General features: G+C 35.1%; 1 protein-coding gene across 3 annotated transcripts in view; it reads left to right on the top strand.

Annotated features, from left to right (window-relative positions):
- FNDC3A (fibronectin type III domain containing 3A) overlaps nt 1–24,821 on the top strand; it is a 230,994-nt gene that overhangs the window by 35,193 nt on the left and 170,980 nt on the right. For all 3 annotated transcript variants that reach the window (XM_045821333.1, XM_045821332.1, XM_045821334.1), the window contains exon 2: nt 4,965–5,102. In XM_045821333.1, coding sequence (XP_045677289.1) covers nt 5,001–5,102 — 102 coding nt within the window. In that variant the 5' untranslated portion in view covers nt 4,965–5,000. The remainder of the gene's footprint in view (nt 1–4,964; nt 5,103–24,821) is intronic.

Genomic DNA, 24,821 nt, shown 5'->3' with positions numbered 1-24,821 from the left:
TTGTAAAGAGTCTTCAAAAAAAATTTACTGAAGGTGAATGCAGCCTCTCACAACAATGCTAGCTGGTACACTGATACAGATGGGTTCCTAGAACACTCACCTAGCAGGGGGTGCCTGTAGTACAAGGGACCCACCCTCCAGATGATAATTCTGGTTTTTGGGGGTACCCCCTCATATATTCTAATTATGTGGTATTTTTCAATTATGTATGTGGTAAATATCTTTCTGTCTGACTTATTCTCTTAAAGATATTTCTTAATAATAGATCTTAATTTTATTGAAGTTCAACCTATCATTTTTTTCCTCTGTGATTTAAGAAATGTGAGTTGTACCATGTTTGAAAGATCTTTCTAAGTTCCACAGTTATGAAGATGTTCTTTTGTGTTTTCTTTTAGAAGTGTTTTTGTTTTATGTTTACATTCAGATATGCAACCTGGCATTAATATTTTTAAAATATTGTTTAATTTACATTATTTAAAATTTTAAACTTACAGAACATTGCAAGAATGGTATAAAAACATTCAGCTTTTCTTCCCTCAAATTCCTAAAAATTTTTTATATTATATATTATTGATTATGCTCTTACAGTTGTCCCATTTTTTTCTCTCCTTTATTCTCCTCTACTCTGTACCTTCCTACTCCCACCAGCATCCTCCCATTTAGATCATGTCCATGGGTCATACATATAACTTCTTTGGTTTCTCCATTTCCCATACTATTCTTAACCTCTCTCTATTTTTTTACCTACTGTTTATGCTTTTTATACCCTGTACCTTTTCACCCATTCTCCCCCCTACACCTCCCCGCTGATAACCCTCCATGTGATCTTCATTTCTGTGAATCTATTCCTGATCTGGTTGTTTGCTTAATTTGATTTTATTTTTATTTTTGTTTTTAGATTTGGTTGTTGATAGTTTTGAGTTTGTTGTCTTTTACTGTTCATAGTTTTGATCTTCTTTTTCTTAGATAAGTCCCTTTGACATTTCATGTAATAAGGGCTTGGTGATGATGAACTCCTTTAGCTTGACCTTATCTGGAAAGCATTTCCATTCTAAATGATAGCTGTGCTGGTTAGAGTAATCTTGAGTGTAGGTCCTTGCCTTTCATGACTTTGAGTTCTTCTTTCCAGTCCCTTCTTGCCTATAAGATTTCTTTTGAAAAATCAGCTGATATTCTTATGGTGGAGCCTTAGGTTTTCAACAGCGCAGGGCTACCTTTGGTGCTGTATATGCAGGAGGAGTCAGAGAGGGAACAGTGCCGCTTGCTTGGCTCTTGGCTGGCTTTCGGTCACTTTCTCTACTACCCGCAAGCAAATAAGTCCCTTCTGGTGCTGATTCCCAGATAGGTGGGCTTGTGTATGTTCTGTGACCCTGCAGGTCTCTCCAACAAACTCTCCTGTGAGTCTGGGAGTTTCTCCTGTTGCTGCAACCCCCACAGGTTCTTTCAGTCAGAGGTTTTGAGGTTTTGTTTCCCCCCATGTTGGAACCCTGGGTTCCTCAGTCTGTTTCACTCCCCAGTTGTTCCTTCCTGTTTATCCACATGCAAAAGTGGGACAGCCTGGCCCAGTTCTCTAGCCACTGCCTTGCCTCCAGTTCTCTCCACCCTGCTGCCCATCTCTGCCCCTCCTACTAGTCTGGATGAATGTTTCTTCTTTAACTCTTTGGTTGTTGGACTTCCATACAATTCAATTTTCTGGCGCTTCTGGTTGATTTTTGTTTTTAAATTTGTTGTTGTCCTTCTTTTGGTTGTGTAAAGAGGCATAGTATCTACCTATGCCTCCATCCAATTCCTGAAGTGTTAACATTTTAGTATATTATTGCTACAAAGATAGGTGAATATTGATACACAGATACAGATGTAAACAGTAATATGTTGGAGCCATCTTGTCCTTGTATTCAAATATTGTTAAATATTCAGGAATTTTCACTTATATTTTTAAATCATGATAACCTGGAATAGACCATGGAGGAATATTATTTCATGGAAATTAGTGAGCACAAGAAATCACTCCTCTCTCTTTTTTTTTTATATGCATCATACATTACATTATAAAAAATAGTCCTGGTTGGGCAGCTCAGTTGGTTGGAGTGTCAAGCCGTATACCAAAAAGTTGCAGGTTCGATCCTGGTCATGGTACATACCTAAATTGCAGGTTTGATCCCCAGTCAGGGAGTGTACAGGAGGCAAATGATCCTTGTTTCTCTTTCATGTCGATGTTTCTTCCCACTCCCCTCCCCTCTCCTTCCCCTCTCTCTTCCACCTCTTCTCTCCCTCCTTTTCTCTTTCTAAAATCAATAAACACATCTTCATGGGAGGATTTAAAAATAACAAGTTAAAAAAATTAAAGAGCAAGTAAAGATAGGTTAACTTAAAACAAGTGGGTGTTTGTAATCACCAAAATAAGATGAGAATGTAGGAAGTGAGTAGTAACAAAATTAGAAGACATTTCTTGAAAGAAGCTAACAATGTTCTCTATGCAGGAATGAAAGGAATTTTTAGCTTTCTAAATGCAGCATTTCAGCTGCATGACTGAAGTTTATGATTTGCAAGCTTAAATAAAACCAGCTCCTTTGCATATTGTGTAATGAATACAGCCATATAAGAAATCAGTTCATAAATGAAACTTTTGATGTGTTATAACTTTACAAAGAATAAAATTGGAGGTAATACTTATATGGGATGATAATATTAAAACATAGCATGTGCTTTCAGATCCCATTTATAATAGCATTGTTCTTGGAATTCACTGGAGGTTCAGAAGAAATTTGTATTTGTAAACTTCCAGTCCACCTCTTGAAACCAAACTATGGTTGTAACTTCAGCATTACATTCTAAATTTAAGTTATAATGGTGATTTGTAGTTTTAATTAAATGTATTAAAATATTGCAGGTAGAATAAAATGACAAAATAAAAATTACTCAATGGTTACTTTTAAAAATTTAAATTTACAAAACATGAATTGCTCATAAACTTTTAACTGTGGTTAATCCTGTTAGTCATCCTGAGTTAGCTTCCTTAAAAATGTTTCTTTTTTTTCTTTAAGGTCAACATATTTATTTATTTTCTTTCTTTTTTTATGTTGTTCCAGTACAGTTCTTTCCATTTCCCCCCCATTACTCCCTCCCATAAAAATATTTCTTCTTAAACTAAGTTATATGACATGCAAGTGCAAAAGTGAAAAAAATATATTGACTATTTCCTGTCGTATAATTCTTTGTATAGTTCACAGAGTGAAATTATTTCACGATTTAAAGTACTCAGTGATTTTACTGAACTTCAAGAAATAGAGCAATACAGATTAAGCCAGAAGTTATATTTGCATTCCCCATATATATATGTACGAGTGTGTATATATATGAGTATATACAATAGATAGGTTTATATAAATATATATCTTGTTATATTTACATTGTATGCATTTTATGAGAATGATTTGTACTATGGTTTTATGTATAAAACCTTGAAGTAAATACCTGTATTAAATATTTTTTAAAATCTTATAGCAGTGTTTATATGTCTAAATAGAAAATTGTTTTTAGGTTAAATCAACTCATACCAGTGATTCTGCAAAGACTCAAGAATTTAATGTCTCATAAAAGTTAAACATTTTGACACTACTGAAATTGTAGAATGCTGCAAACATCCAAAAATGTTAACTTTTGCCTTTCAGTGTAGATTTAAGCAAATTTATGATTGAGCTCAGTTGTGCTCATACTGGCATGTAGTTGGTTGATGTTTTATTGGTTGGCGTTGTATATGGTAGACTAATATTGCTTGGGTCGAGTCCTTTACTTTTTATATCAGGGATATTCTATTTACAGTTAAGGGTTTCTATTGTAAATATATGTTCTTTTATCACTGAAATGACAGAGTTTATTATAAAGTGGGTGTCATTTAGAAAAGAAAAATAAAACTGGAATGGTAGGAGACCAGAGTGAGAACATAAAACTTGAAGGGTCTTATTCTAATTCTGAACAAATTTTTCTACTATTTTTATCTCTCTGAAGAATCAATGAAAAATCATAATTCTGGAGTCATCATCCTAGAGACTGATAGGATGATGTGGGTGGACTTGGGTGTTCATTATTACCTTCTCTCATAGAAAAAAATTAGTGATAGGATTGCTTCACCCAATTATTGCATTTTAGTGCCTATCCCTGTGTTTTAACTAAAAAATGATGGTGGTTAAATAAATTGTGTACAGAGATGAAAGGGATAGAGAAACAATTTAAGTAGAAGCTGCTGATAATATTGGCTTTATTATATATATCTTAGTTTGTTGTACACATTGACAGTTGGTTAAGTTGAAAGAAATGAATTCCTATAAATCTCTGTTGACTAAACAGTCATAGAATATTGTGAAAATTTCTTCTAAGAATATCTCTGTAGGTTAAGGAATAAGACAAATTTTGGGGCTCTTTCTGGAGCACACCCATGCCTTTCTTTCCTCTCAGCATGCATCTTTACTTTTCTCTCCTAAGCACTAAGGTTTCCCACAAGACTTGCAACCAGGGGAGCAATAGGCAGCAGCACCTCATCCTGCATTTACTCCCTGAACCTGTTTCCAAGGCTCCATTTCAGTGAGCTGACTTTTCAGTGAGCCAAAACCACCCTGCTGTGGCTCACTTATTTCTTACATTTCCAGAGAGCCAAAGCAGAACACTGTCCAAGATCTTTTTTGATGATTCTTCTATCTTAGAGTCTTCAGTGAGTTAGCAGCAGCCTCGCCTTGGCTCACTTCCTTCCTGTACATTTCTAGAAAACCAAAGCAGAACACGACCTAGGCTCTTTTCTGTTGCTTCTTCCAGCCTGACTCCTTCCTTTGTTTCATTGTTCACAGCCTTAATACATGTATTCTAAAAATTTTTAAAAAGTTAAAAAAGGATAAGACAAATCTTGAATGTATTATATTTTAATATATTTTAAGGATATGTACATATTACTATACATTTTTGTTTTTCAGAGTTGGAGAGTTATCCAGTATATTAATGTCTTACTGATGATGGCAGAACATCCACCACTACTGGATACATCTCAGATTTTAACTAGTGATATTTCTCTTCTATCTGCCCCAATTGTAAGTGCAGATGGAACACAACAGGTAAGGAAGGAAACCATTGTTTATTCCTTATGTCTAGTACACATGTATTTCTTTCAAAAGAATGCAAAATGTTAAATGGAATTAAAATTCACATTAGTGGGTTCCTCTTAATTCATGTTTTATTTTTTAATGGTATTTTTTCCATTACCATTTATCCCCTTTATACTTCCCTTCTCCCCCTTGCCCACTTTCTCCACACTATTGTCCATGTCCATGAGTCCTTTATCCTCTTTTGCTGGATCCCTCTACCCACTAAACTCCCCACATCAGTAGCTGTTAGCCTGCTCTCTTGTCTATGAGCCCATCTCTATTTTCCTTGTTAGTTCAGTTCATTAGATTCCACGTATGAGTGAAATCATTTGGTATTTGTGTTTCTCTGAATGGCTTATTTCACTTAGCATAATGTTCTGCAGGTCCATCCTTGCTGTCACAAAGGGTAAAATTTTCTTCATATTTATAGCAGAGTGGTAGTCCATTGTGTAAATGTCCCATAGGTGTTTTGTCCACTCATCTATTGATGGACATTTGGGCTGCTTTCCATATCTTGACGAATGTGTAAATAATGCTGCATGAACATAGGAGTGCTTATGTTCTTTCGGATTAGCATTTTAGGTTTCTTCGGATGTATTCCCAGATGTGGGATTCCTGGGTTAAAAGGCAGATCCATTTTTAATTTGTTGAGGTATCTCTATACTGCTTTCCACAATGGGTGCACCAGTCTGCATTCCCACCAACAGTGAAGAAGGGTTCCCTTTTCTTCACATCCTCACCAACACTTGTTGTTGATTTATTAATGATAGCCATTCTGACAGGTGTGAGGTGGCATCTCATTGTGGTTTTAATTTGCATTCAACTGATGATTAGTGACCTTGAGCATATTTTCATAATGTCTATTGAACATGTGTGTTCTGCTTGGAAAAGTGTCTATTCAGGTCCTTTATTCATTTATGAATCGGGTTGTTTGTGTTTTTTTGGTGTTAAGCTTTATAAATTTTGGATATTAACCCCTTATCATATGTATTGGTAAATATGTTCTCCCATTCTGTGGGTCGTCTTTTTATTTTCTTGGTGGTTTCTTTTGTTGTGCTAAGCTTTTTAGTTTGATGAATTCCCATTTGTTTATTTTTTCTTTTGTTTCGCTTGCCTGGGGAGATATAGCTGATAAAATATTGCTACCAGTTACCAGCTATGTCTGAGTTTTTGCTGCCTATATTTTCTTCTAGGATTTTTATTTTTCCCAGTCTAACATTTAAGTCTTTAATCCATTATGAATTTATTCTTGTGTGTGGTGTAAGATGGTGGTCTAGTTGCATTTTTCTGCATGTATCTGTCCAGTTTTCCCAAAACGATTTGTTGAATAAACTGTCTAGCTCATTGTATGTGCTTGCTTCCTCTGTCAAATAAACTGACCATAAAGCTGTGGGTTTATTTTTGGACTCTCTCTTCTGTTCCATTGATCTGTGTGTCTGTTTTTATGCCAGTACCATGCTGTTTTGATTACTGCCTTATAGTACAGTTTGATATTAGGTAGCGTGATTCCTCCAACTTTGTTCTTCTTTCCCAGGATCACTATAGCTATGCAGGGCTTACTGTGGTACCATATAAATTTTTGATGTATTTGTTCTAGTTCTGTGAAATCTGTCATTGGAATCTTGATAGGAACTGCATTGAATCTATAGATTATTTCGGGTAGCATGGACATTTTAATGATTTGAATTTTCCTGTCTATGAATATAGTATGTGTTTTTACTTACTTGTTTCTTCTTCAGTTTCTTTCTTCAGTGTCTGATAATTTTCCAAGTATAGGTCTTTTACACCCTTGGTTAGATTTATTCCTAGGTATTTTATTCTTTTTGAAGCAATCATGAATGGAATTCTTTTCTTATTTTCCCTTTATTATAGTTCATTGGCATATAAAATGCAGCTGATTTCTGGTCATTAAATTTGTGTCCTGCTACATTGCTGAATTCATATATTAGTTCTAGTAGGTTCTTGATGGAATCTTCTAGGGTTCTCTGTGTACAGCATCATGTCATGTGCTAATAAAGACAGTTTTACTTTTTCTTTTCCAGTTTGGATGCTTTTTATTTCTTCTAGTCTCATTGCTATAACTAGGACTTCCGTTACTGTGTTGAATGAGAGAGGTGAAAGCAGACATCCCTACCTTGTTCCCAATTTTAAGGGGAGTGCTTGTAGTCTTTGCCCAGTGAGTGTGATGTTGGCAGACAGCTTGTCATTTAAGGCCTTTTTTATGTTTAGGTATGTTCCCTCTTTTCACTTTGCTGAGAATTTTGGTCATAAGTTGGTGCTGTATTTTATCAAATGCTTTTTCTGCATCTGTTGATATGGTCATGTGGTTTTTATCCTTTGGTTTGTGTATGGTGTATAACATGTATTTATTTGTGAATGTCATACCAAATTTGCATTCTCAGAATAAATCCTACTTGATTGTGATGTATATGATCTTTTTGAAGTATTGCTTTATTCGATTTTCACTATATTGTTGAGGATATTAGTATCTATATTCATCAGGGATATTGGCTTACTATTTTGTTTTTTTGTAATGTCTTTATCTGGTTTTGGAATTAGGATGGCAATAGCCTGATGAAATCAGCTTGGGAGTCTTCTCTCCTCTTGGATTTTTTGAAACAGTTTGAGGAGAGGTGGTAGTTCTTCTCAGAAAGTTCTTCTCAAAATTCCCTAGTGAAGCCATCTGATCCAGGGCTTTTGTTTGCTGGGAGTTATTTGATTATTGCTTGAATTACACTAGGTATAATCTGTGTATACAGATTCTCAGATGCTTCCCAATAAGCTATAGAAGATTGTATATGTCTGTGAATTTATCCATTTCATCCAGGTTGTTCCATTTGTTGGCATATAGTTGTTCGTAAATGCTCTTATAATTCTTTGTATTTCTTTGGTGTCACTTGTTATTTTTCCTCTTTCATTTCTGATGTTGTTTATTGGATCCTCTTTCTTTTTTCTTGATTTGATTCTGGTTAAAGGTTTGTCAATCTAGTTTATCTTTTCAAAGAACTAGGGGTTTTTTTATATCTTTTTTTAAGATTCTATATTGCTTATTTGTGCTCTGATCTTTATTTCCTTCCTTGTACTAACTTTGAGCTCTGTTTGTTGTTGTTTTTCAAGTTCTTTAAGGGTAAAGTTAGATTGTTTATTTGAGCTTTTTCTTTTTTGTTGAGATAGGCCTATAATGCTATGAATTTCCCTCTTAGGAATGCTTTCCGTGTCTCACAGATTTTGGGTTATTGTATGCTCATTTTCATTTGTTTCAAGGTGTCTTTTGATATTTTTCTTGATCTCATTGTTGAGCCATTCATAGTTTAATAACATTTAGCTTCTGTGTCTGTATTTTTCAGTTTTCCTCTTGTGATTGATTTCTAGTTTTATATCATTGTGATCAGAGATGATGCTTGATATAATTTCAGTTTTCTTTAGATTTATTGAGACTTGTGTCCTAACATGTGGTCAATCCTAGAAATTGCTCCACATATATTTAAAAGTATATAGAATATATTCAGCTGCTTTGGGGTCAAATGCGTGCATGGTATCAATTAAATCCATTTCATTAGTGTGTCACTTAAGGCCACTGTCTCCTTTACATTTTCTGTCTAGAAGGTATATCAGTCGAAGTTAATGGGGTGTTAAAATTTCCTACAAAGACTGCATTTCTGTTAATCTTCCATTTATGTCATCAAAATTTGCTTTACATATTAGGTGCTCCTGTGTTGGATGCATAAATGTTTACTGGGGTTGTATGCTATTGTTGGATTGTTCTCTTTATAATCATGTAGTATCCTTCTTCATCTCTTACTGTAGCCTTGGTTTTAAAGTCTATTTTGTTGGATATAAGTATTGCTACCCCAGCTTTTTTACCTTTCCATTTGCATGAAATACCTTTTTTCATTCTTTTAGTGTGTGTCTATCTTTTGGTTTGAGGTGGATCTCTTGGAAACAGCATATGAGGGGGTACCCAATTAAATAGAATTTCTTTATTAAAAATTGTGTATTTATTCTTACATGTTTAACCTTCAGTCACTTCAAGCTACTCTCCATTTGTTGTAGTACACCTATCAAAACTTTTTTTCTCCTGGTCACAAAACCATTTTTGAACTCATCAATTTTGATGCCTTTTAGTGTTTCTGCCATATTTTGTTTCACCACTTCCTCATCAGTAAAATGTTTCCCTCTGAGGATTGTTTTCATTGGAGGAAATAAAAACAGTGTCTCTTGAGGTGAGATCAGGTGAATAGGGAGGGCGAGGGACTGAGGTGGGCAGGTGTGCTTGTAAATTACCCATTATTAAACACGCAAACTTATTTTAGAATCTTCAAAAAAGAAAAAGAAGAAGCCTAATGCAACGTCTTACAATAGTGCTAGCTGGTATACTGATACATATGGGTTCCTAGAACACTCAGATAGTGGGGGAAGTGTATATTACATAGGGTTCGCCTTTCAGAAGAATATTCCATTTTTTCAGGGTGGGAGTTCTCCCCTCATATATATGAATCTTGATTTATAATCCATTCAGCTACCCTATGTCTTTTGGTTGGGGCATTTAAGCCATTTACATTTAAGGTAATTGTTGATATATATGTATTTATTCACCTTTTATGTTTTAACTGTTTTTCTCTGTTTTCTTTTTTCTTTTTGTTTTTTTTTAAGATTTTATTTATTGATTTTTAGAGAGAGGGGAAGGGAGGGAGAAAGAGAGAGAGAAACATCAATGTGTGGTTGCCTCTCACGTGGCCCCCACTGGGGACCTGGCCCGCAAACCAGGGCTTGTTTCTTCTTTTTGAAGCAAGCCCTTTAACCTTTATTGCAGTACTGGCTTGGTGTTAACACACGTCTTCAGGTTTTTGTTATCTGGGAAGCTCTTTGTTTCTCCTTCAGTTTTAAATGATAGCATTGCTAGTTGTAGGTCCTTGCTTTTCACCACCTTGAATATTTCATGTCAGTCACTTCTTGCCTGAAATGTTTCTGTTCAAAAATCAGATCATGGTCTAATTGTAGCTCTTTTGTAGGTGACTAACTGCATTTCTCTTGCCACTTTTATGATTCTCTCCTTGTATTTAAGCTTTGCCATTTTAATTATGATGTCTTGGTATAGGCCTCTTTTGATCCATCTTGTTTAGAACTCTTGGTGCTTCCTGGACTTGTGTGTCCTTTTCCTTCACCAGATTAGGGAAGTTTTGGGTCATTATTTCTTGAAATAGGTCCTTGATCCCTTGCTTACTCTCATCTCCTTCTTGTATTCCCATGATGCAGATGCTGTTATGCTTCACGTTGTCCGAGATGTTTCTTAAGCTCTCTTCATTTTTTTACAATTCTTTTTTCTTCTTGCTGCTCTGCTTGAGTGTTTTTTTCTACCTTGTCTTCTAAATCACTGGTTTGATCCTCTGCTTCATGTTTATTCCTTGTAATGCATTACTTATTTTGGATATTGCATTCTTTATTTCTGACTGGTCCTTTTTTATGGTTCCTATGCCTTTTTTCATGATGTTAAGTATCTCATAATCATTACTCTAAACTCTCTGATAAATTGCTTGCCTCCATTCCATTAATTCTTCTTTTGGAGAATTAACCTTGTTCTTTTTTTTTTCCAGCCTGTTTCTTTGTCTTTCTCTTGTGGTTGCTTCTTTGTATTTATTTGTATCTATATATTTGGTAGATCCAGAAAGAGTCTGGTGCAGATTTATGTCAGGTGCTTTGCTTCCTGTGGCTGGCCTGGGCAACTTCTTTGGAGCTATCAGCGATCCACAGCTGGTAGCTCTCTCTGCTGGACTTATTTGTGGGCAGAAAGAACCAAGCTTTGTCCTAAGGCTGGCTTTTACCAGCCCTGAGCCCAGGGGAGGGTCAGCCAAAGTCTCAGAGCTGCCAAAGAGATCCACGTCCACTGTTAGGCTTAATCACTGATACAGACTCCAGCTGTATTCAGTGGCCTGGCTTAATCTCCACAGTGTCTAGCAAGAGAGATTCCTGAGCATAGAATTATTGCTTCCCCCGGAGGCTGATGCCTCATGGAGTAGAGTGCTCTGTTGGAGAAGATGGCTTCTGCAGTATGGGGAATGACTCAGCACAGGGATCCTGGAGGTTGTCCTTTCAGTTCTCTCCCCAAATCACCAGTGCCTGACTCTAGTGCATTCATGGTTGTAGTTCATTCTTCCCTTCCTCTGCCAAAGCCAAGGTTAAATGGCTGTAGGCAAAATTCTGTGCATTGGTCCTTAAAGAGGCTCTCTGCATCTCTAGCTGTCTCTCTGGCGGACAGAAACCCTGCTGCTTTTCAAAGCTGGTTATTTTGCTTTCTTTCCCAGTTTGGTGCTGTGGGCTGGGTTGTCTAGCCTGGGTTTTAGACTCCATATGTCTAAGGGGGAAAAACCCTGGCTGCTGAAATATCCCTCCTGTACTTCAGCTGACACTAGTAGATGCCCAGCTTGCCCTCACACCTCCTCTACACTCCCTACTGGTCATGTTGTGGTGAAGTTGTTTGTTCAATATATTCTTGGTTATAAGGCTTCTTTCTCTCCAGCTAGTATCCAATTGATTATTCAGAATTGTTTTTGTATAATTTAGTTGTAATTCCATTTTGGTCTTGGGAGGAGGTTAGTGTAAGCTTCCGTTTACTCCTCCATCATCGTAGGTCTGGTCCCCTTTAATTCAGGTATTGAACTCCAGTTCAAAATGCTGTTTTGGTTCCATAAGACAATGAAATAATAACACAATTTTTGAAGCTACTTTTAAACTGTCTGAATGTGCTCATTTCTGAGTGTTAATTTTTACTTCTTTTAAGTATATTTTATTAATTATGCTATATCACTTGTCCCATTTTTTTCTTGTGTTTATTCTCCTCCACCCTGTACCCTCCCTCCACCGGCATCTCTCCTCCTTAGTTCATATCCATGGGCTGTACATATAAATTGTTTGGCTCCTGTATTTCCTATACTATTCTTACCCTCCCCCTGTCTATTTTCTACCTACTGTCTGTACTACTTATTCTCTGTATCTTTTCCTTTTCTCTTCCCCTCCCACTCCCCTGTTGATAACCTTCCATGTGATCTCTATTTCTGTGGTTTTGTTCCTGTTCTAGTTGTTTGCTTAGTTTTCTTTTGTTTTTGTTTTAGGTGTGGTTGTTAATAACTAAGTTTGCTGTCATTTTACTATTCATATTTTTTATCTTCTTCTTTCTCTTAGTCCCTTTAACATTGCATATAATACGGGCTTGGTGATGATGAAATCCTTCAACTTGACCTTATGTGAGAAGCACTTTATCTGCCCTTCCATTCTAAATGAAAGCTTTGCTGGATAGAGCAATCTTGGATGTAGGTCCTTGCCTTTCATGACTTTGAATACTTCTTTCCAGCCCCTTCTTGCCTGCAAGTTCTCTTTTGAGAAATCAGCTGATAGCCTGATGGGAACTCCTCTGTAGGTAACTGTCTCCTTTTCTCTTGCTGCTTCTAAGATTCTCTCCTTCTCTTTAATCTTGGATAACTTGATGATGATATGCCTTGGTGTGTTTCTCCTTGGGTCCAACTTCTTTGGGACTCTCTGAGCTTCCTAGACGCCCTGGAAATCTATTTCCTTTGCCAGCTTGGGGAAGTTCTCCTTTTATTATTTGTTCAAATATCTTTTCTACTTGTTTCTCTTCCTCTTCTCCTTCCAATACCCCTATAATTCCGGTGCTGGAACGTTTAAAGATGTTCTGGAGGTTCCTAAGCCTCTCCTTATTTTTTGAATTCTTGTTTTTTTCATTTTTTTTCTGGTTGTATGTTTCTTTCTTCCTTCTGGTCCACATCGTTGATTTGAGTCCTGGTTTCCTTCCCATCACTATTGGTTCTCTATACATTTCCTTGTATTTCACTTATCATAGACTTCATTTTTTCATCTAATTTGTGACCATATTCAACCAATTCTGAGAGCATCCTGATTACCACTGTTTTGAACTGTGCATCTGATGGGTTGGCTACTCTTCATTGCTTAGTTGTATTTTTTCTGGAGCTTTGATATGTTCTTTCATTTGGGCCATTATTTTTGTCTTGATGTGCCTGTTATGTAGTAAGGGGCAGAGCCTTAGGTGTTCACGAGGGTGGAGCATCCAAGTTGCTGCATTGTGATGCTATATGTGGGGAAGGGGTCAGAGAGGGAACAATTCCAGTTGCTCCACTCTCTGCTGGATTTCAGTCACTTCCTCCGTTTCCCACAAGCAAATTTGGCCCAGAAGGTGCTGATTCTTGGGTGGGTGGGTTTGTGTACATTATAGGACCCTGCGGGTCTCTCCAGTGAATTCTTTTGTGAGGTTGGGAGTTTCTTGCACTGCCGCCTCAACCCCCATAGGTGTTTTCAATCAGTGGCTTGAGGCTTTATTTCCCTGCACTGGGGCCCTGGGTTGTGCAGTCCCTCCTGCTCCCCAGTTGTTTCTCCTGGTTTATCTGCGCATGAATGTGGGACCGCCCACTCCAGCAGCAGCCACCTTGGGGTCTGCCAACTGCCATCTTGTCCACCCCAGTCCTCCAGCCACTGCCTTGCTGCAAGTCCTCTCTGCCCTGTTGCCCGTCTCCTCCCCTCCTACCAGTCTGGATGAGTATTTCTTCTTTAACTTCTTGGTTGTCAGACTTCCATACAGTTCGGTTTTCTGTCAGTTCTGGATGTTTTTTGTTTTTAAATTGTTGTTGTCCTCCTTTTGGTTGTGCAAAGAGGCACAATGTGTGTACCTACACCTCTATCTTGGCTGGAAGTGCCATTTTTTTCTTTCTAAGATTTTCAGCCTGGCTCTCACTTATCCATTATGCCTTTTCTTTGGGAATGTCTGAATATGTACCTATTATTTATCTAGTAAGCATCCATCCCAGTGTCTCCTATGTATCTGTAAACATGTTATTGACTGCTTAATACTCTATATACCTATATAATATAGAATCTGGCATTTTAAAGTTGAAACAGCTGGTAAAATTAATGACACATTAGTGAGTGCTTATTGTATGAAGAAAGAATTTCATGTTAGCTGCAAAGTTGGCCAGAAAGTGCCTATATATAAACAGAGTACCCTATCTTCTTGGAGGTGACTTATGGGACTAATTAAAGGTTTAGGGGAGGAAGGGAGATTGGGGCTATGTTTTAAAGGAGGGAAATGCGAATTATAACCTCAAAGAGGATGTAAATATTAAGAAATCTGACAATACAATAAGGCTGTGGATCAGTGGACTTCCTCATAGACTGCTGGTACAACCATTCCCAGACTGCTGGGAATGATCTGGCACTATTTAATACAGCTTTAAAAGTATATACTTAAACTTTAATATCTATTCTTCTAGATATTCATTCTACATAAAATTTTATGTGTGTATGCAAGGGTGTATGTACAGTACTATTCCTTGCATTGCTTTATAATAAGGAAAGGACTGAAAACAGTGTAAATATCCAATAATAGAGAACTAGAATTTGAAGAATTCATACTAGAATGGAATATAAGAATACTATTCACCAGGCTCCTATTGTATGAATGTATACTATGGGTAAATCTCAAAAATCCAATAAGAATAAAACAGCAAATTAGAAATGGATGTATAATATATAATACTACTGATATAAATGAAAAAGTATTCTCACAAAACAAAGTATATACTAATAGTGGATATATACAAACATGTATATTAAGAATATTAAAACAAGGATGAGGCAGATATACTGCCACTTCATAAAAAGATCTATAAACTTTTTTTTTCGAAAGAGCATCTGATTCAACATTATTTATCTGGTTGATTCTGAAAAGTAGTGGAGACAATAGTCTCAACTATTCTGTATGTTTGAAATAAAAGACCTGAGCTTAGACATTACAGATAGGGTAGTTGATAAAGACTTTTGAATGCTATATTCTAAGTTCTAGATGTAAGATAATAAGCAATAGGTAGTCGGTACAGTTTCCAAAATAGACCAAATGAGGAGAATGACCCCTGAAGAAACCTAATCTATTTATCTACATAATTAAATGGAATGGATTTGGAAGGATTGATTGGCTTATCTGTCTGGCCCACCAGTCATAAAGTGTACAGCAGGTCCTTGAAAACCATTATTTCAGTCTGCTTACAGCATCCCTTATAATGTTGATAAAATGCTGTAGGAACTTAACTCTTTTTTTTTTGTATTCATTATGCACTTTATTAGCTGATGTAGCATTATATACCATAACTTCACAAATATAAACCTCTATAGTAAATAATCATGACATAGTATAAACATATGCTATTGTGTATGACCATTAAGTTGATTTAGTACAAATACATTTAGTAGCCTAAAAATAAGCTCTCAATGTTTTATTTTATTTTTATTGTTTATGCTATTACAGTTGTCCCTGCTTTTTCTCCCTGTGCCTACCTCTACCCATCCACAAACCCTCTCCTCCCTCAGTCAATTTCCATATTGTTGTCCATGTCCATATGTCATGTATATATGTTTTTTTGACTAATCCTTTTGTAATCTTTCTTCCAGTCCCCTCCCTCCCAACTCCCCTCTGACAGCTGTCGATCTGTTCCCTGTATCTATACTTCTGTTTCTATTTTGTTCATTAGTTTATTCTGTTGATTGGAGTCTACGTATAAGTGAGAGCACCTGGTCTATTTGTCTTTCACTGACTGGCTTATACCACTTAGCATGATATTCTCTAGGTCCATCCATGCTGTCACAAAAGGTAAGAATTGATTTTATACTGCTGCGTAGTACTCCATTGTGTAAATGTACCACAGCCTTTTTATCCACTCATCCAATGATGGGCATTAGGCTGTTTCCAAATCTTGGCTATTGTAAATAATGTTGCTATGAACATAAAGGTGTGTTTATTTTTTTGAATTGGTGTTTTGGGATTCTTAGGATATAATTCCAGAAGTGTAGTTGCTGGGTCAAAAGGGAATTCTGTTTTTAAGTTTTGATGATACTCCATACTGTTTTCCACAGTGTCTGCACCAATCTGCATTCCCACCAGCAATGCAAAAGGGCTCCTTTTTCTCCACATCCTTGTCAACACTCATTGTTTGTTGACCTACTGATGGTAGCCATTCTGACAGGTATAAGGTGACACCTCATTGTGGTTTTAATTTGCATCTCTGAGGATAGGGATATTGAACATTTTTTCATATGACTATGGACCATCTGTATGTTCTCTTTGGAGAAGTATGTACTCAAGTCCTTTGCCCAGTTTTAATTGTATTGTGAGTCTTTTTGGTGTTGGGTTATATTAATTCTTTGTACATTTTGGAGATAAACCCTTGCCAGATGTATCATTGGCGAATGTGTTCTCCCATAAAGTGGGTTCCCTTTTCATCTTGCTAATGGTTTCTTTAGCTGTGTTGAAGCTTTTAAATTTGATGTAGTCCCATTTGTTTTTTTTCTCCTTTCTTTCCCTTGCTGTAGGAAACATATCACCAAAAATATTGCTACCTGAGATATCTGAGATTTTACCCCCTATGTTTTCTTCCAAGATTTTTATGGTTTCATGGCTTACATTTAAGTCTTCTATCCTAAGTTTATTTTTATGAATGGTGTAAGTTGGTGGTCTTGTTTAATTTTTTTCAGGTACCAGTTCAGTTTTTCTGGCATCATTTATTAAAGAGACTGCCTTTGTTCCATTGTATGTTCTTGCCTGCTTTGTCAAATATCAATTGACCATATATGCATGGATTTATTTCTGGGCGTTCTGTTCCAGTGATCTGTATATCTCTTCTTATGTCAGTACCAGGCTGTTTTTTATTACAGTGGGCTTATAATATAGTTTGATATCTGGTGTTGTGATTTCTATAATTTTGTTCTTTTCATAAGATTGCTGAGGCTATTTGAGGTCTTTTATGATTCCATATAAATTTGGGGGATATTTGTTGTAGTACTATGAAATATGCCATTGGTATTTTAGTAGGAATTGTTTTGAATCTATAGATTGCTTTGGGTAGTATGTGCATTTTTGTGATGTTAATTCTTCCCATCCATGAGCACTGTATATACTTCTATTTATTTGTATCTTCCTTAGTTTCTTTCTTCAATGTCCTATAGTTTCCTGAGTACAAGTCTTTTACCTGCTTGGTTAAAATTATACTTAGGTTTAACTCTTGTTTATATCAATTAACCTAAATTAAAATTGATTTCATTGTTTGTCATTTCACTTAAAGTCCAGCCCTATCTACAATGCTAAGTGAGGACTTACTGTAATGAGGGTTTAGGAAACACCAACTGTGGAAGTATAAATAAATGGGAAAATTAAGAGGAGAATTAACACCAAACTTAAGCAAGTTAAAGACATCATAAGAAAACTGCAGATCATTTTCCTGAATGAGTATAGGTAAAATATTCAACAAAATACCAACAAACCAAATACAACAATATATAAAATGGATGGTATATCACAACTAAGTACACTTTATCCCCAACAATACAAAATGGGTTCGGCATACATAAAGCATTCAGTGTAATACACCAAGTAATAGAAAAGGGAGAAAAAAACATGGTTATCTCAATAGACTCAGAAAAGACTTGGGAAAATTCAACACCCATTTGTGATAAAAGCACTCAATAAACTAGGAACAGAAGGGAATTTTATCAACCTTATAAAGGGACTTTATTTTAAAAAGAAACTTTACAGTTAGCATACTTAATGGTGAAAGACTGAATGTTTTTTTCCCTAAGATAAAGAATAACATATGGGTGTCTTGCTCTCACTACTATTATTCAGCATTATGCGGGAAGTTCTAGTCATGGCAAATAAGTAAATAAAGGAATTAAATGATTGCATTAGAAAAGGAGTAAAACTATCTCTTATCAGATGACATGATTTTTTAAAAAAAAATCCTAAGGAACCCACCAGGAAAAAAAAACTGTTAGAACTAATAAATGAGTTCAGCAAGGTTGTAGAATACAAGTTCAATATAGAAAAATCAGTTGTATTTCTATACTAGCCATGACCAATCTGAAAATGAAATTAAAAAAACATTTCCATTTACAGCGGTATCAAAAAAAATAAAATAGGAATTTTAATAAAGGAAGTACATGATCTGTACACTGATAATTGCAAAACACTGTTGAAAGGAAAACCTAAATAAATGTGAAGACACCCCTGATCTTAGATTAGAACACATAATATTGTTTAGATAGCAGAACTCTCTAAATTGTACACATCCAACACATCACCTATCAAAATCCAAGCTGAATTTTTTGTAGAAATTGACAAGTAGATCCTGAAATTCATATAGAAATAGAAAGGATCCAGAATAGCTAAAACAGTTTTTTAAAAGAACAAAGTTGGAGGACTCAACATTTTATAATTTCAAAACTTGCTATAAAGTTATAGTAATCAAGACAGTGTGGTACTGGCATAAGGACAGACATATATAGGTCAGTGGAATAGAATTGAGAGTCCTGCAATAAACCCTTACATTTATGGATAGTTGACTTTTGCCAAAGGTGCCAAAATGATTCAATGGGGAAAGAATAATCTTTTCCACAGCTAGTGCTGAGACAACTGAATATCCACATGCAAAAGCATGAAGTTGGATTTCTACCTCATACAGTATACAAAAATCAGCTCAAGGCCCTGGCCCTGTAGCTCATGTGGTTAGAGTGTCATACTCATGCACCAAGGTTGTGGGCTTGATCTCCAGTCAGGGCACATATGGGAAGCAACAAATGAATGCATAAATAAGTGGAACAACAAAATCAGTATCTCTTTGTCTCCTTCTATCTCTCTCTCTCTCTACCCCCTGCCCCTCCCCTTCCTTCCCTCCCTCCCTTCCTCTCTCTCTCTAAAATCAATAAAAATAAAAAAAAATCAACTCAAAATGAATCAAAGACCTGAAATAAAAGCTGAACTCAATAAAACTCTTAGAGTAAAATACAGGGGTACATACAGTTACCATATGACCCAGCAATTCTAGGCATATACTGAAGAGAAGCAAAAACTTATATCCATATAAAAGCTTGTTTTCATGATCTTGAATGAAGCAGTAGTTTCCTAAATATGTTACCAACAGCATAAGAGGAAAAAATGAAACATAGTATACTTCATCAAAATTTATTTTTTTTTTAATTTAAGGAACAATAGCATGAAACAGAAAAGACAACCCACAAAATAAAATATTTGCAGAGTATATAACATATAAGGGGTTTATATTTAGAATATACATAATCTTACAACTCAACAGTAAAAAAACAATCCAATTAAAAAATGGGCAAAAGTTTTAAATAATCATTTCTTCAAAGAAATTATGTACATGGCCAATAAGTTCATGAAAACTTGTTCAACATCCTTAGTCATTAGGGAGATGCAAATGAAAACCACAATGAGATACCACTTCACACTCACTAGAATGGCTAGAATCAAAACATCAGTAACAAGCATTATTAGTAAAGATGTGGAAAAATTGGAACACTCATAAACTGCTGGTGGGAAATCCACTTTGGAAAACCATCTGTCAGTTTCTCAAACATACAGTTACCATATGACCCTACAGTTCTCCTAGATACAATATATACTCAACAGAAATGAAATCTGTCTATGCAAACCTTGTGCAGCATTATTCATGATAGCCAAAAGGTGGAAACAATCCACATTTCTACCAACAGATGAATGGAGAAGAAACAAAATGTTATATAGTCACAAAATGTGTTATTTATACATAAACTAGAATGAAGTAGTTCAGTATTTGCTACTGTTGCGGAAAATAACTCACACGCGGGAGAGATGGCAGAGCATGCACAATCGTTTATTATGCGCGTGGGCTCAGAGGAGAAACCCCATATTCTGAGCAATGAGCTCAAGCTGGAGTTTTCCTTTATATGCTTGTTACACAGGCAGAAGGAGGAGGGGAAGGAGTGCAGCTGCAAAAACGGGGGTTAGTGTATGACCTTGAGATAACTGCTTATCTGGGAATGGCTGCTGGTCAGCTCCTACCTAAGAATAGCTACTGCTCAGCTATGTCCTGTCAACACTACAACTTGGATGAACCTTAAAAACTTTATGCTAAAGAAGCTAGTCATACAAGTTTACACAAAATTTTTGAAGTGATAAGAATGTTCTAAAATTTACCTTGTTAATTGTTGTAGAACTCTGTATTGGAAACCACTGAATTGTACTGCTTAGAGTACATTTTATGGTATAGGATTTATATCTCAAAAATATTCTAAAACACCTCTGCATATTTTGGAAATGTGTTTATGTAGTATTAATGTGATTTTTAGCAATCCAGAAATCAGTTATTGTTATAAGGCTTACAGTTTTTCTGTGATAACTTTATTAAATTTAGGGTCAATTGCAGAATTAACACATTAATAGGTTATTTCTAAGTATTGATATATGGTGTTTGCATAGTGAACACTGTCTACTTTCTTATATACATAGAATTACAGTATTTATAAACTGTAAATATACTGACATTTTCCAAGATCAGAGAGCAAAAACAGATAAAATAAGTAAAACTATGGTTTTAAAATGAAATTTATTTGGAAACAGCATACTCTTAAATTCCAACTTGTTAACTGACAGTGGATGATCCAGAAACATATGCTACTACCCAACTCTTTGTTGATTTAGTTGCTATGGTGACCAAATACATTCATGTCAACTGGAATCTTACTGTACAATGGCTAATTTGATAGAAAGTAGGGTGTGAAGTAGGAATTGATGAGTATACTGATAAGTGATTATACTTTTTAACATCCTGCCTCTATGTGTATTTTGAACAGATAGCTATAAAATGCTTTAAGGTAGTACCTGGAATAGAGTTTGTAAAGGTTGACTTCTTAGACTAATGCTGTCTGAGGTCCAACTTGCCAGTCAAGAGGACCTCAGTATTTACTGAATGGAACAAATTGGAACACCTGGACCAGACTGTTGAGTTTTACAAGCAGCCTTTGGTAGATGTAGTAGCAACAGTTGAATGAGAAAATTAAAGAGGATGTAAGCAAGAGTAAATTAAATGCTAAGGCTTAAAGTACCTTTATTAGATAAACATACTTCTGATTTAGCACTTAAATCATATTTTATATTGTAATTTATATCAAAAGTCTATGTATTTATATGTTAAGGAAGTAAAATCATGTTACTTTTTTACAACAAAGATTTTGAGAGGGGATAAAAGCTAAAAATTTGCCAATTTTATGCTAAACTTAAAGTCACAGGCTGTGATTCCCCTGGGTCAATTTTATTAAATCTATAGTTACTGATACCTGTACTTTGAAATAGTACTGCAATTTAAAATTTTAAAACCTTACAACTTTGCTGTGAAAACTGTAAAAACACTAATATTTTAAGTATGTGCATTGTATATAAATGAAGTGATTTTAGCCTATAGCTTACATTTATTGCTAAGAAAACTATATTTTATCATTATACCATAAATTAAAATTTGTGGAATCTTTAAAATTTCTGTGCTTTACTGGTCTATTTAAAGTATTTATAATTTGAGTACAGAATTTCAGAATGTATATTGATTAAAAATGGTCAGTCCAGCTGCACAATGAAATTACAAGTGGGAGATTTTCATTCAGAAAGTTTATTATGAAAAGGGAAAGCTATGATATAGACTGTTGGAAGACACTAGAAAGAATCCCTGTTTTAGCATTCCTGTTTAAATATTGTTGTCATTATTTTTTAGTTAATTTGTGAATATGTTTGAAATGACTGTATTTCATACATACACACCAACTTCTTATTTGGAGAATTTATTACTAAGTACAATATAACCTAATAGTATTTGTTATCCACATAACTGTGTCATTATAAAACTTTTGAAACTTAAGAATTACTTTAGCAACTTCTTTTTACTTGATTATATTATATTGTAAGAACTTACCTAGTTTTGTGAATAATGAATTGATTTCAATAATATCGATGCAACTTATGTAAGAAAACTTACTCTGTGAGAAAACTGTCAGCATTTAATTTTTTATTTTTAATTTAACTTTTTGTTTTACTTTTTAAATGTAAATAAGTAATTTTTATTAGATAAATCAGTTCATTTTCAGGTATAGTCATTCATACTGTGAGTGTTCATGTTAAGGGGTATATTATAACTCAACTATAATCTATATAAACAGTGAATTGATATTTTAAACTTAATCCTAAAATTAACAAAATAAATAATAAGTGTGAAAATACTTGTTAACAATGAAGTAAAATACATTTAGCTGGTAATGTTGTAATCATCCTCTAGGGTAATCTTGATACCTTGGACTTCCTTTGAATAAAAGTTTTAAAGAATAGTAGAATTGCTAAAAATATATGCACATGCAAAACTAAATAATGACATCTGGAAATTTGAATTGACAGTGATAGTCTAATTATTGTAAAGTCTATATATAATTGTTCTTTAAATTAACCTTATTTAAAATGAAAAAAATTAGGTATGATCTTTTAATAGTATTGGCTTTATAAACTAAGGGTTTAATTGTTGTTAACTCTTACATATGTCTTCAGTGGAATACATGGCACACTTGTGCAGGTATGTCCCTTTCTAGTAGTATTAATGAGAGAATGAAGAACAAATCTACTTATAAGCCATTCTGAAGTAAGTGAAGACACACATTCTTAGTTATATATACACAGAGACCATATGTATGTGCATACACATGTCTGAATATACACATACATGCATACATTGCATATATATATTTTAAGTATGGGATATTGCCTCATTTTTCTACTGTTGTCAGGAAATAAATTATTTCAGATTTTCCAGATGACTAATTAGGATTCTCTTAGTACTGGATTTAAAGGAAATAATATTTTTTGAGAGTCAGCTGTATGTCAAAAAGCACTGTGCTGCAGTTTTACATACTGTGTTTTCCTTAATCTTTCAAAAACACTACATTTTGGAAAGGATACTCAAGTTCATAGAGTTTAAATAATTTGCTTAAAACTACAAAACTCATTAAGTAATACAGTAGGATGTAAACATAGAGTTGCCTAAAACTAAAAGCTTTCCCACTAAGATCAGGAACAAGAAAAGGATGTCTGCTTTCACCACTCTTATTCAATGTTTTGGAAGTCCTAGCCACAGCAATTAGGCAAGAAAAAGAAATAAAAGACATCCAAATTGGAAAGGAGGAAGCAAAACTGCCATTGTTTGCAGATGACATGCTAGTGTACATAGAAAATCCTATAGAATCCACCAAAAAACTTAACTCAACCTAATAAGTGAATTTGGCAAAACAGTGGCATACAAAATCAATATTCAGAAATAAAAGGCATTTTTTACATCAACAAGGAAATATCAGAAGCAGAAATGAGGAAAATTCCCATTTGCTATAGCAACAAAAAAAAAAAAAAAGGACCTAGGAATAAACCTAACCAAGAAGGCAAAAGACCTGTACTCAGAAAACTACACAACATTCAAGAAAGAAATTAAGGAAGACACAAACAAATGGAAGTATATACCATATCAATGGATTAGAAGAATTAACATCATCAAAATCTCCATACTACCCTAAGAAATTTATACACTCAGTGCAATCCCTATTAAATGGTGATTTATATGACATATGACATATTTATATAACCAATGACATATTTCACAGATGTAGAGAACAAATTTCAAAAATATATTTGGACCCATAAATACTCCAAATAGCTGCAGCAATTTTGAGAAAGAAGAACAAAGTAGGAGGGATCACAATATCTGATATCAAACTGTATTACAAGGCCACTGTAATCAAAACAGCCTGGTACTGGCATAAGAACAGACATATCGACCAATGGAACAGAATAGGGAGCCCAGAAATAAACCCAAGTCTTTATGGTCAATTAGTACTTGACAAAGGTAGCAGAAGCATAAAATGGAGTAAAAATAACCTCTTCAGCAAATGGTGTTGGAAGATCTGGACAGCTACATGCAAAAAAATGAAATACAATCACCAACTTACACCATACACAAAAATAAATTCAAGGTGGATAAAAGACTTAAATATAAGTCGTGACACCATAAAAGTCCTCCATGAGAACATAGGCAGGAAAATCTCAGATATTCTACTCAGCAACATTTCCACTGATGTGTCCCCTAGAGAAAGGGACATAAAGGAAAGAATAAACAAAGGGGATCTCATAAAAATAAAAAGCTTCTGCATGGCTAAAGAAACAGCATTAAAATGAAAATAGAACCAATCTTATGGGAAAACATATTTGCCAATGACACCTCAGACAAGGGTTTGATCTCCAAAATATATAAAGAACTCACATGAGTTCACTCTAGGAAGACAAAAAGTCCAGTTAATAAACAGGCAAAAGACCTGAACAGACACTTCTCCAAGGAGGACATACAGAGACATATGAAAAGATGCTCAATATTGCAAGTAATCAGAGATGTAAATTAAAACCACAATGAGATACTACTTCACACTGGTCAGAATGGCCATCATAAACAAATCAACAAACAGCAAGTGTTGGAGACGATGTGAAGAAAAGGGAATCCTAGTGCACTGTTGGTGGCAGTGCAGAGTCATGCAGCCACTGTGGAAAACAGTATGGAATTTCCTCAGAAAACTAAAAATGGAACTGCCTTTTGACCCAGCAATTCCACTGCTGGGTCTATATCCTAAGAACCCTGAAACACCAATCCAAAAGAACCTATGCCCCCCAATGTTCATAGCAGGACCATTTACAATAGCCAAGTACTAGAAGCAACCTAAGTGCCCGACAGTAAATGAATGGATCAAAAACTGTAGTACATTTACGTG

The sequence above is a fragment of the Phyllostomus hastatus genome, unplaced genomic scaffold, assembly GCF_019186645.2.
Source record: "Phyllostomus hastatus isolate PE091 unplaced genomic scaffold, TTU_PhHast_1.1 phas_scaffold_46, whole genome shotgun sequence".
NCBI classification, from domain to species: Eukaryota; Metazoa; Chordata; class Mammalia; order Chiroptera; family Phyllostomidae; genus Phyllostomus; species Phyllostomus hastatus.
The sequence above is the reverse complement of the archived record's forward strand: the minus strand, read 5'-3'. Positions and strand labels throughout refer to the sequence as shown.